Source organism: Choristoneura fumiferana, chromosome 3, assembly GCF_025370935.1.
Source record: "Choristoneura fumiferana chromosome 3, NRCan_CFum_1, whole genome shotgun sequence".
NCBI lineage: Eukaryota > Metazoa > Arthropoda > Insecta > Lepidoptera > Tortricidae > Choristoneura > Choristoneura fumiferana.
In genome coordinates, this window is record NC_133474.1 from 1,204,616 (window position 1) to 1,217,893 (window position 13,278).

At 41.3% G+C, this 13,278-nt stretch overlaps 1 protein-coding gene across 1 annotated transcript; it reads left to right on the forward strand.

The window, feature by feature from the left end:
• The first annotated feature begins 1,395 nt into the window (after positions 1-1,395).
• Atg14 (autophagy related protein 14) lies at positions 1,396-11,454 on the forward strand. The gene is made up of 8 exons (XM_074111588.1): positions 1,396-1,664; positions 2,482-2,715; positions 3,840-4,031; positions 4,675-4,832; positions 6,007-6,154; positions 6,689-6,904; positions 7,874-7,991; positions 8,984-11,454. The coding sequence occupies exons 1-8, from the start codon at positions 1,486-1,488 to the stop codon at positions 9,089-9,091; spliced, it is 1,353 nt and encodes a 450-aa protein (XP_073967689.1). The 5' UTR covers positions 1,396-1,485; the 3' UTR covers positions 9,092-11,454.
• Positions 11,455-13,278: the final 1,824 nt, after the last annotated feature.

Here is a 13,278-nt window from a genome sequence, read left to right on the forward strand (position 1 = left end):
CACAGTGTGAGCAGGCTTTAAAATGTAAAAGATAGCCGTGCAAACATAACTGTGCAGCCCACGGTGGCGCTGTTGCCGACGATCATACGTAGATTTCATACGTTTATATTAGTTCCAATTTTTGCCACTGACTCAAGATAAAGTTGTCGCGTGATAAAATAACGTTGGCGCACGTTCAAACGACCTTTTCGGCGGCACTCTGTGCCCCGCTTTTGCAGTTAAAATTGCAGACTTTGTCTATGAATGGCGGGAACGTTATGAAGCGATACGATTGGTGGAATTGGCACTCAATTCCTTTTCATTGGTTATTATCCTGGCTCTGTTAGTAGTTTGGAAAATGTTTATCTTTGGTTTATCTAGACTAGAAGGTTGTTGGGATTCGTTTAGTTTATGCTAAATTTTTAGAGGATGGTAGGTCGCAGTTAGTATTGAAGGTTGATTATGATCAGGATCACCGTCCGAGGTTTCTCTAAATTGTCTACTTTAGGGTTTTTTTTTCAAATTATTTGACTGAATAATAATATGATTTCGAGAGGCTTGTGTCTCCTCACCCTCCTCCCCCGTTTGTAACACTACACTATCTATGCCGTCATTTCTCTGCCACATTAGAATTGTCGAATAATGCTATTGGCGTAACCGGGAAACGAAACTTTCGCACTTTGCGTAGGTAACGCATAATATTTCTACATATTCGACCGATTAGTATAAATAACCGATTTACGTGAACGGTATTTAAATAAATGTAAACAAAATTCAGCTGCCAAATTTAGTACATTGAAGGATTTTAAACATTTTACTTCTCTATCATTGTAATACAAACTAGACTAGTGTATTTCAATACAGAAATGTAAATGTTTAGATAGTTTAATGGGGGAATAATAATAATTAAGACAACGTTTTTTTTACATTTAGTTAAATACCTATCCAAACCAAGTATAACTAATGACGCAGGGAAGGACTAGCATAGCATGGTTCTTATCCCGGGAAATCTATAAATCCCGCGGGATATCAGTAAACAAATTCTATGCAGACGGAATCGCAGGGAACTGCTAGTACATCAATAAATTTATTGAAGTTAGATTTTAATGTACCTATAGTGTAGTAGGGCCAGGGCCAGCGCTGCGTCGTTCCTCTTCATGCTCTTATCGGTTTAGATTTCAAAAAACCGTTCACACATTTCTTTAAAGTAAAGGAGAAAGAATTACTTTTACTAATTTATTAAGTAACTTAAATTCCTCAAATTAACTTTTACAACTTGCACCTTGTACCTGTTGCGGTGCAAGACATGTAGCGCCATCTATTCGCCCCGTTGTGAAACTTAAGTCACAAACACAAGTCTACTCGAACGTGTCCCCTCCACAAAACAAACGCTTTCTCCGTGGAACGAAACGCACTACAGCTGATTGGCGTTTTGGCATTGACTTGACACATATTTTGATTGACAGAACGCCACTTCTTTCAAACAATACGTAAAAGCAGAAAATTATGGCTCTGAGCTATTTCACGGAGAGCGAAGCACCCAGAGATTTTCGAATATCTTCCACTGAGAGTGAAGGACATTACACAAAATGTCTACTGTGTTATACGGTGAAGAAAAACTTTTATTGTTCGGATTGCGTGCGGACGGGGAACTTCGTACATTCATCTATGCCCTACTCGGACAGGTACGCATATTTTGCACAATATACGATCGATTTTGACGAGTCACTTCATAAACAACATGTTAGTAAACACATTTGCTTTCACAAGGCTAGTTTACTTTTGTAAATCGAACGAAATAAAGTCATGCGTAACCTAACGTGGTATTTTTTTTCTGCAAGGATTGCTTCCTTTTGCAACTGCGTAGACATTTTTGTGACTTAAAAATTGCGCCATAATGGCTTCTATAATTATATTCTTACTGGTTTCCGCGAGCTTATGTCATTCGCATCGTTAATCTCTAAGCTGCTTTAACTAAATTAGTATAATTATTATTATGAAATAATATTAGTGTTTCATGGTTATGTTATCTTTTCTTAGAGTAGTAGCTCCTAGCCTTTTTGAAATATACACCTGTCAAATACTGACATGGTAGCCTATGGCCTCTCAAGCAGAGGATGGTGGGTTCAAATCCAGACTTGTACCTCTGAAGAAACTTCTGTGAGAAATTATGTTTGAAGTTTACCATGACCTTTATGGTGAAGGATAACAATGTGTGGAATCCACACAGGGCCCGCATGGGAACTACAGCTCAAGCCCCCAATGATGTCAGTATTATAGGTTTCTCCATTAGCTTATGTAAATTTCTGCAAGCAAATTGAGAACGCAAGATAAATACGCACTTTTCCAACAAAATACAATAGTAGGGCATTATTCACTACATCCTGTAGAATAGTTATGGTTCGGGTAAAATTACACACGGTGCTGCCTGCCAGTTCTGTTAGCTTGAACTTGGCTTGACATGCTACCACGTGTCTAGATTATATTCTGCCTTGTTTTCAGATTTGCAGAAAAACAAAGTAAATTGTTGAGGCTGAAAGCCAACAGGAAGTACATTCTTGATCGAGCGGAGAAGCTTATAGCGTACAAAATAAAGAAAGACAGCTTACTGACGGAAGCCAAGCAGGCCAGAGACAAGGTAGACTTGCTGCGGCTGTCCATAGAGCAGCGGAAGCATAACATTGAGAAGAAGAAGAAAGAATTGGCGGATTTAGTACAAGCAAACAATCATTTACGGTAAGTATTTTGATGGTCAGATAAGTAATAACATAAAGTGTATTTTTTTAGATCATTGTTTTCAAATTTCCATATTAGTTTTAGCCCGAATTCAACATAGTCATTTTGACCATTTTTCATTTGTACAGTCAAGGGCAAAGATATCGAAACGGCCAAAGTTGCAAAAATATGTATACACAGCCTTAACGTTAAATTCATAAAGTTGTGTATACATATTTTTGCAACTTTGGCCATTTCGATATCTTTGCCCTTGACTGTACCTACTGAATAGGCGGGTGCCGAATGAGAAAGTGCATGAGGCATGATTTTGTCCGAAAGAGGACTCAAAATCGCATCAAAAATGGCTCAAGCTCACACAATGGAAACCGGTTAGGCTCCATTTCTACCGGAGACGTGCTGAGCGAGAATAGGTAAATGAAACGTTTCTATTGGTTCATGTAAGCACATTCCTCACAACACATCATCGCACATCTCTGGTGGTAACGGAGCCTTCATTTTTTTTTTATACGACTGGATGGCAAACGAGCAAGTGGGTCTCCTGATGGTAAGAGATCACCACCGCCCATAAACATCTGCAACACCAGGGGTATTGCAGACGCGTTGCCAACCTAGAGACCTACGATGGGATACCTCACGTGCAGTAATTTCACCGGCTGTCTTACTCTCCGCGCCGAAACACAACAGTGCAAGCACTGCTGCTTCACGGCAGGATTAGCGAGCAAGATGAAGGTAGCAATCCGGGCGGACCTTGCACAAGGTCCTACCACCTGCAAAACACTGCTGTTGCTGCTTCATGACAGTAAATAATATATTTATTATATTTTTTGTTTTTAATTGTTAATTAGTTGTTCTTTCATCATCACATCATGTCAGCCGAAAGACGTCCACTGCTGGACATAGGCCTCCCCAAGGCTCTCCACTCAGACCGGTCTTGTGCTTTCCGCATCCACCGCGATCCCGCGATCTTAACCAGGTCGTCGCTCCATCTTGGAGGCCTGCCGACAGCTCGTCTCCCGGGCCGCGGACGCCATTCGAGAACCTTCTGACCCCATCGGCCATCAGTCCTGCGAGCAATGTGTTCTTTGATGAGAGTTAATTAAACTTTCTTATTGTTATTGTTACAGGAGAACAAAGATCCCTCGCTACCAGAAGTGCGTGTCGGGCCTCTCGGCGCGCGCGGCGTCCCAGCGGCTGGAGGCGGGCTCCGCGCACGGCGCCGCCACCGACGCGGGCGCGCGGCTGGCCGCCCTGCGACGGTCGAGGGTGCGACAACTCGCGCAGTATATCTTCCCTGTCTACATCAGCTTAGATACCAGGCAAGTTGAGGCACAAAATAGACTACGACACTTTATATGGTACAATCAGTGTACATTAGTGATGTAACGAATATTCGCATTCGCATTCGTAAAATTTCTGCGAATGTTTTGCGAATATGAATATCAGAAAAAAATACAATTAATTAGATAATAGATAGGTTAATAATATCAAAATACATTCATTTCTTATGTTTTTTATACAAAAAAATAACTTAATCTCGTAATCACATTATCAGTCTTCAATTAATCATTTGGTATTATTTATTTATTTATTTACTTTGCATAAACCGGGTAATTCTCGGAACAAAGTACAAACGGAACGCGCTTCGTTCGAACGAGACTGCCATAGACAATTTGGCGCCAAAACGAAAAACTGAATATTCGCATTCGCGAAAGTCGGTAGTAGATATTCGCGTTCGCATTCGCATTAGCGAATGTTCAAAAAATGACATTCGTTACATCACTAGTGTACATATGTCGGCGGCCGATCGTAAAATCCGCCGGATCACGAAATTCCTCGGCGTATCGAGAAATAGTGCCATTTCATGAATTGGCTAAGGGGCAGCCGCCATGTCGTTCAAAACTCACCGTTTAACAGTTTGCGTTTATCGTGTTGACCTCGCCATCGTCATTGTTGTTGCAGTGACAGCATAGAGGACATGGAGTTTATCGGCAGCTGCGGCTGCGGCGAGGACGGGGAAGAGGGAGAGGGAGAGGGAGAGGCGGCGCCGCGCGCGCGCCTGCACGTGGTCGCGCCCTGGCTGCACGCCGACGGGGACCACCAACACGTGCTGGCGTGGGGTGAGGGGGACAACATTATTTGGCGCCTCATCCACGTCATTTAATGACGAATTTTAATTGGCTATGTCTTGGGACTGGGCTGGACATATCTGTCGAATGAACCCAGATCGTTGGGCCAAAATTGTTACGGAATGGGTCCCTAGTGACGGATACCGTAATAGAGGCAGACCGAAGAGGAGATGGAGGGACGACTTAGATGCCTATAATGTGGGATGGCGGGCGCTCGCCTTTGATAGGCAGGAGTGGAGCAAGAGGGGAGAGGCCTTTGCCCAGCAGTGGGACACAAAAATAGGCTAATAAAAAAAAATCTTGTTTAAGAATAACAATCTGTTAATATTAGGTACTCAATGTATATTTACCTACATACAAGGGCGTCGCCAGGGGGGAGCAGGGAGTGGCAGCTCCCCCCCCCTAGAGATTCTAAAAAAGTTGCGAAATGTAAAGCAACCAAACCAGTCCTAAGTCTTTGACTTGACTTGCTTGATCGATCATTTCCGTACGTCGAAACCGAAACTCGACTGAATTCACCAATCCCATTAAATACCTACAATTCATACTTTTCTCAATCCTCATAACAACTTTATAGCGACCCGAGCTGGTACGGCGAGGGACGAGGACGGATAGATATGTCAAGGGGAAAACGGTTAAACCCATTTTCCCCTCGATGTATCTACGATATATATCCACCCTATTAAATATTTTTGAACTATTTTTACCCCAAATATTTTTTCAGTTCTCACGCTTGTAAAGTTCGTGTTTTTGCTGGATCTGGGGAAGCGACATATAATAACTTTTTTTTGTTTTTTTTTTGTTAGAGAGCTTAAAGTAAAATCAAAAAAGTTTCTATATATTTTTTTATCATTTTTAGTTTATGTAAAACTAAAAAAACAATGAAATCAGTAAAAAAAAAACAATAAAACTAAAAAATATAATTATTATAGTAAATCATGAAAAATAAAAGGTACATAGTATCTAAGTGAACAATTATTTCCATTGTTGCTTTTTCATCTCGCAATCGAAATTAAAAGCGGTGTAAAACTAGCATTAAACCTATTTTTCCCTCGACGTATATCCACCCTCGCCTTACCAGCTCGGGTGGCTAGAACGTCTCGGGTACAATCGCTCGTTTTAGACTACTGTTTTTTTGTAATCGACATGACATGTTTGCCAACAGCGAAGCACAATAAGGAGGCGGCCCTGGCGGGGGACCCCTCAGACAACCCCCTGGTCCGCACGGTGACCGCCCTTGGATTCGCCGCGCAGTTCGCGATACTGCTCGCATGGATACTGGATGTCAGGCTGCCTTACTCCCTCACACTTAGGTAAGAGAGAACAGGAAATCAAACCAACCATACCATAACCATTTTTTAAGGAAGAGATGCACGGGGATTAACAAAAAAACACAACGTTAACCCATTTTTTAGGGAAGAAATTAATGGGGATCAACAAAACACACTCAACTATCACTATCAGTACACAACATTGACACGTTTCGAACTCAACCGAAGTTCATCTTCAGAGCAATTCACCAGGCTATCAGATTGGTTTTGATCGGTGCGTAACAAAGGATATAACAACAACTGATATATAATGCAACAATTTGATATAATGCAATTTATTTTCATTTTATTAATAATGAAATTATATCAAATGTTGATCATTACAACCCGGTTTTGATCGGCTTTTGGTTTATCGCTATCGGATTTAAACTATCTATATACCGAATTTCATCTAAATTGGTTCAGCGGCTTAGACTTGATGAGGTAACTAACAAACAAACATACTTACAAACTTTCGCATTTACAATATTACTCAGCAGGAAGCAGGATAAGTAGGAAAAAAGAAAACGAATGTAGATGTTTGTATCGTGTTTTTTTAAATGTGGGACGTATTGGCGAGTTCTCGAACTTCCGCGTGTCCTCGGGCGGTCTCCCTTGGCGCGTGGCGCGAGTGAGCGCGTGCGCGGCGGCGCTGTGTTTCCGCTGCAACCTGTCGCCCGCGCCGCCGCCCGCGCTCACCGCGCTGCACACTATAGCGGCCGCCGCCGCCGCAGACGACCCCGACCTCGGACGGTATCTATTACCACAGAGTACATATATAACAGAGACACCACCTAGTACAAGCAAATGGTATCACCCTAATACTGGCTATTCAACTGGCTATTTTTCTTTCCTTCGATTTTCCAATAGATGGCACCAGTGAGAACACAAATAACACGATACGTATTGCCATCTAGTGAGACACTAAGGATACGGTACACTGACAACAACCAACAAGCTCACCAACTGAGCCTAGACGACTAGAGATACGCATGATGTCTCTGTCTTATTTACGTCGTTAGAAGAGAATGGCATGTTTCTCTCAAATAGTTTCGACGAATGTGAGCAAGCGCGGGGCAAGCCCAGCAAGCGCATTCCGGTTATTCGCCATCTAGCGTCACAATTGCAAAACACTACGAAAGCCTCATAGCTGAAATGTAGCCACATGTAGCCTATATTTTCGTATTCTCAATTTATTATTTTTATGGTGTTTCTTATCTTCAAATTAAGGAGTTGAATTAAGGTTGATGTGAAGTTGTGTTTATAAAATATGCTAGTCTTTATTTTAATCTTAATATTTCTACTTAATTCGGCTTATTCACATTTTATAATTTACAAATGTTAATAGTAGTGCCATCTATTGCTGTTTTTTTGTTTTAAATATAGCTTGTAGGGATTGGTAGGCCATGCTATTACAGAATATCGCTAGATGGCGTTACTATCGAGAGGTCCATTTGACGTTACAGTTTTGCTTGCGATTGGCTCATTTAGTTGTTTAATCGGTCACAAACGAATTCCGACTTTGTACAAGTAGCTCAAAGTTTGTCAATTGTGTTTAATAATCGAGAAAAACTAACAAAAATGCAACGTTGCCAGCTCAGCAGGTATAAACGCTAATTAATTTGGGCAAAACGCAACGGTTCCGGTTAAGCAACGTTCGCCGCGGTCAATACTTGGATGGGTGACCGGCTCTGACATCTTTTTGTATGTTTTTGTTTGTAGCGCGGAAGCGTGGCTGAGCGCGGCGGCGGCGCGGGCGGGCGCGGCGTGGGCGGCGGCGCTCGGCAACGCGCCCGACGAGCCCGAGCCGCCCGAACACCTCAACTGGCCCGAGACTGAGGTGGGTTCATCAACTTTTTCTTGTTCGTTATTCTCTCCCGTTGTCCAAGAGACAACAATGACAGAGTTCCTTAAGGCGCGGCCACATGCAAGTCGCTCGACGCTCGTTTCCAGCGTCAAATCTGGTCACGTGACTTATAGCGATAAAGCTGCAAAGCTGCAAATGTTGAGCTTTACCGCTGGAAATAAAAACCTCTTCAATTTCAGCAAAAACACTGTTATTTTATTGTTTCATTCACTCCAATTCCTTTTATTAGTACCACTGCCACGACTGCTACTAAATGAGATTAAGAAATCAGCTTCCAAGATCAAGATCATTCCTGCAAGCAGCCATCTTGTTGCTGCTGCTCGACGCGGCGACTTGACGCTACGTTTTTGAGTCGCGGGAAATTCAAAATCACATTCGAAATGGGGTCACGTGACCAGATTTATCGCTGCAAACGAGCGACGAGCGATTGCATGTGGCCACACCTTTAAAAAACTGTTATAATATATGCTACTAATGTGTATAAGAGATTTTATTTAAACTTTTTTTTCAAACACTGGTTTTTCAGACCTTTTGTTTTTCAAGTACCCATACCAAAATTGAAATTACAAACTGAAATATAGATGCACAGAAAAACCAGAAAAATAAGACCAGCACTGGGAATCGAACCCAGGTCCTCGGCATTCCGTGCCGCGTGCTATACCGCTACACTACTGCTGGACAACGGTACAGACACGAATTTCCCCTATGCACCAGCTTGTTTGTCTCTTATTTAGCCACTTAAGCAGTGACGCTAGCGACATCTATACCGTAGCCCTCATCGAGAAACTTTCGGCATTCCATTGGAACTAACCGCTCACCCGGACAAGAGATATCGGATTTTACGGGATGACCGTAAAAGTAAACATTTGAAATTGAAATAAAAAATACAAAAAGATTCCAAAAAACCAATCTTACCCATACCAACTTAAAACCACCACAAAATATAATTCATGTTTTCATTCCAGGAAGAGGAAGTATCGGGTCGGTCCCCACCGCCGGCGGCGCCGGCCGCGTCGCTCGTGACCTCCGCTGCCGCTTCTCTCGCGGGCCTATGGCGGGGGTGGACCAAGTGATCACTAGATATAATAGAAACTACGTTGTAAATTGTTGTAAGTAACTTTAAAAAACTGATAGAGTAATAGGCAAGCGATTATAAATCTTAAGTGAGCGAGCGAGTGCACAGAGTTACTTGGCGATGGTGCTAGATGGCGTTAGTATCGAAAGGTCCGTTTGACGTTTCAATCTTGCTTGCGATTGGTTGAATTGCGAGAGCTTGCATGCAAATTTCACTACGTTGCGGTATTTGTTTGAAATACTGAATTCATTGCCCCTCAATAGTCCGCAATGTAACGCAACTCGCAGCGAGTTCTTGCATATCGTCTAAATGGTGCTTTAGCCATCAGTAAGGTTTATAATTGTTTCGAGATTTTGTAGAATATAAAAGATGAGAAGAAATGTCATGAGTCCCGGTTGGTACCGAAACCACTTTGAAATCTTGGCGAATATTGGTTTCAGATGACATTGAGTCTATTGTAAAGGTATGCGCCCTGCCACCTAGCATGAAAGAGTGAAAAGATGGTCATTTTTGTCCTACAAAAAAGTCAACCATTACAAGGAAAAAAAGGGTGGTCTTGGTCTCTCAAATATTCCTTTGTAAAATGAACTCCATGCGCGGGCGCACGCGATTCGCGCAGTTAGCGCTACTCATACTATTGTTGTAAAGGGAATGTTAGTTCAATTTTCTGCCGCCAGAGTGCACCACTAGCACAAAGCCGTAAACATATTTTTGAGTATCTTTAATGCCGTAATATCATATATTGCAATTAAATTTTTGGAAACGTCTCTATCGATACTATCGATGGAAATGTCATATTATTTTGTTACTATTTTATACTCTTTGGTCATGATCTGTCATGGCGACAAAATATAAATGGAACTGACGTTGTCATGGCGGTTTGCGCTAGTGTCGCCCTCTGCGCAGAGCTTTGCCTAATATGCCCTATAGCCGCATTCACATTTATCTATCGTGTTGTATTTTGAGGCTCTCTGTCTCTCTCCTTCTCTATAGCTTTGTGAACTTTGCTTTGTGTGTAAATGTGAACGCGACCATAAAAAATGTATGAATGTTCTGATGCGTCACGATCACGACACAACACGACAGATAAGTGTGAATGCGACTTAGGCGTCCACCCGCTCCGTGCCAACCGCGTCAGCTAGCGCACTTAGATCCAACCCGGCGGACTCTACTACTCAAATTATATATATTTTTACAACCAATTTGACGTAGCCATGCTCAATGAGGGCTATCGTTTTTTGTCTTTCTAGATGGCGCCACTGTTGCGTGAGGTTTTAAGTGTGGCTTTCAAATTCTATTATTACGGGCGTGAAAACAAAGTTTAGATTAAAATCATATTTAATACACCTTGAAACCGTACCATAAAAATATCGAGCGACCACAGTGTTGCGTAGTCCCGTTTTTTTCGGAAAAAAAGGGACGACAAAAGTTTCCGAAAGACAAAATTGTCTCAAAACACAGACATTAATTGCCCCGTAACGCATAATTCCCATAATTAATTTCAGGTAATGCAAAATATTCACAAAATTATTCTAATTATAAATAAACCCGCGTAGCTCACCCAAAAACTATGAGATTTGACATTTCCGAGACCTCACGCTACACTAGCACCTCTAGCGGCGAATTCATACGCGATAGCCCTCATTGAAATCATTTATGATCAGCATGTCTCGTCCCCATGGCATTTCCTCTGGTTTTCTATTCCGTGTAATACGCATTATTAATGTTTCGCTCTCGATTGTTTGGGGCATTTTATGTATATTATTGATTATTTTTTACGATTTGTAAAAAGAAAAACACAATGACAATAATCTGGGGTCCTAGTGGAAAAGGGGTTAATTCTGCAGAAGTTGAACAGCTGATTTCGACTTAAACCCCTTTACATATAAAATAGATAACCTAACCGACAAAAAGTTGGAAAACCCCGACTTTGTCACTTCAAAGTTCAAAATCTCAAGAACGGCTAAACCGATTTTGATAAAACATGTCTAAGAACCATCGCTAGAAAATTTGCTTTCAATTAAAAAAAACCGCGTTCAAATCGGTTCACCCATTTAAGAGCTACGGTGCCACAGACAGACACACATAGCGGTCAAACTTATAACACCCCTCTTTTTGCGTCGGGGGTTAAAAATAGCTCTGTAATATCTGCAGACTTAACCCCTTTTTCACTAGGGTCCCAGTGGCGTGACTGCCGCAAAAATTTTGCCAGTTATAGAAAACTCCAGTGAAGTTCCGCAAAATGGCCGCCTATGACAATAGTCACATTTATCATTTTACACAATGTGACGTAACGAGCCCGTGCTAGTATTAAATAATTTTGTTCAATTTAAGTTTAAATTTTTGACGCCAGACAGCAAAGATTTTATATAACCAAAATAATTTGATTTTGTGTTTGTACTAGCGCTTTGAACGCCACTGAAGCATATAAAAGTACATACTTACTTAACAATTGATAAAAAAATTGTACAATATAGGTCGTTGTATTGTATTGTTCCTACACGCCATGTCATAATAACGCCAAAAGCGAATTTGAACTTTAACCGGCGCCGTTGTAGACAACGTTAGGCATCTCTGGCGTTCTACTAGTTAATTTCGTGTCCAATTCAACGTCACAAAAAGACGAACAAAATGTAGTAGCGTAAAAATATCCTTTCAAAATGAGGCTCTATTGACAGGCGAAATATCGCTAGATGGCGTTAGTATCTGTAAGTATCGTGAGGACAGTTTGACGTAAGAGCGTTTTCAAATTATCCGACCCGATATCGGTATCGGACGACGATGCTCGACACCCGATAGCCGACACCATGTTCTGTTTTCACATATTTCCGACAAAATCGTTCCGATACGGCCATTTGCTCGATAGCTTAGTGCAGACACACACAGACAATTTAGATACACGTATAGCACACATGCAAACATTATCGCCCGACAGCCCACGGGCGTTCCATGGTGCCGCCAACATATCGGTGTCGGCTCCGATATCCGATATCGGGTCGGACAATATGAAAGACCAGCCAAATATGTAGTCATGCATGTCATAAAACATGAATGCCAATAGACGTCTCTGTCATCTTGAAAGTGCGACTTTAGCGACATTCATTTTGATAGGAACTTGTTTAAAAATTGATAGACAGCCTTATTTGGCTGATGGTACATATTACATACAGTTTACTTGCCCCAATATCGTATCGGCCTCCGATACCGATATCGGATCGGACAATCTGAAAACGTTCTAACAGTATTGCTTGCTATTTAGTTATTTTACCAATCACAGACGTGGCACAAATGTCGAAGTTGTGTAACGGATCTCACGATACAGCGCCAACCAGCCTGTCACAGGCACCTTTATTTTATTTTATTACTTTATTGCGTCTGGTTGTATTCCATGATTTATTCTGAAATTCGAGTCACTACTTTTAGGTAGTCATTTTTGTATTTTGTCAATCATTTTAATGCAAATAAAACATTTTTTTGCAACTACTGGTTTTATTACTAACAAAAACAGTCTTTACAAATAATAAGTTATAATAAATTAAGTACATTCGCCTAAAAGACTAGCAAAAAATAGCGAGTGGCTGTGCTTTACTTCGTGTAGTCGAGGAATGAACAAACCCATGTTCCTTTGTCTAATATAAATCAAAGAGGCTTTATTGTCTAGCACACTTGGAATCACAATCGTTTCACCACTCTTTCTCACACACGGTATAAGACGAGGGTAGAAAGAGACGGCAAATGTGACCGTGAACGTCAGCGCGTTAGACAATACGGCCTCAGACTAGATCTGCCAGAAAGAACGTGTAAGTACCTGGCGAGTCCTTAAAGCTAACGAATTTGAATTGGTCCTGTGGGCGTCGCAATGCCTTCGATCCCATCTGGAAGCCAGATTTGGTAGCTAGCTTCGAAATAGGAAAAATATCCCCGATTCGGAGCTGGCTACGAAACGGGAGTCCTTTAGTCCCATCGAACTCTTCGAACCAGGATTTGGTAATCATAAATAATTTATTTGCGAGAATGTAGTATTACAATGTCAGGTGGTAGATCAATAATATAAATCCAATACATTCTGCTTGATTAATCAAGCATGCAAACATTTTTAAAATAATATTTTAATGTCAAACAATAAATAATCAAATTAATTAAATAAAACAATAAAAGGTAAAAATTAAGTGAGCTGCCATTGTT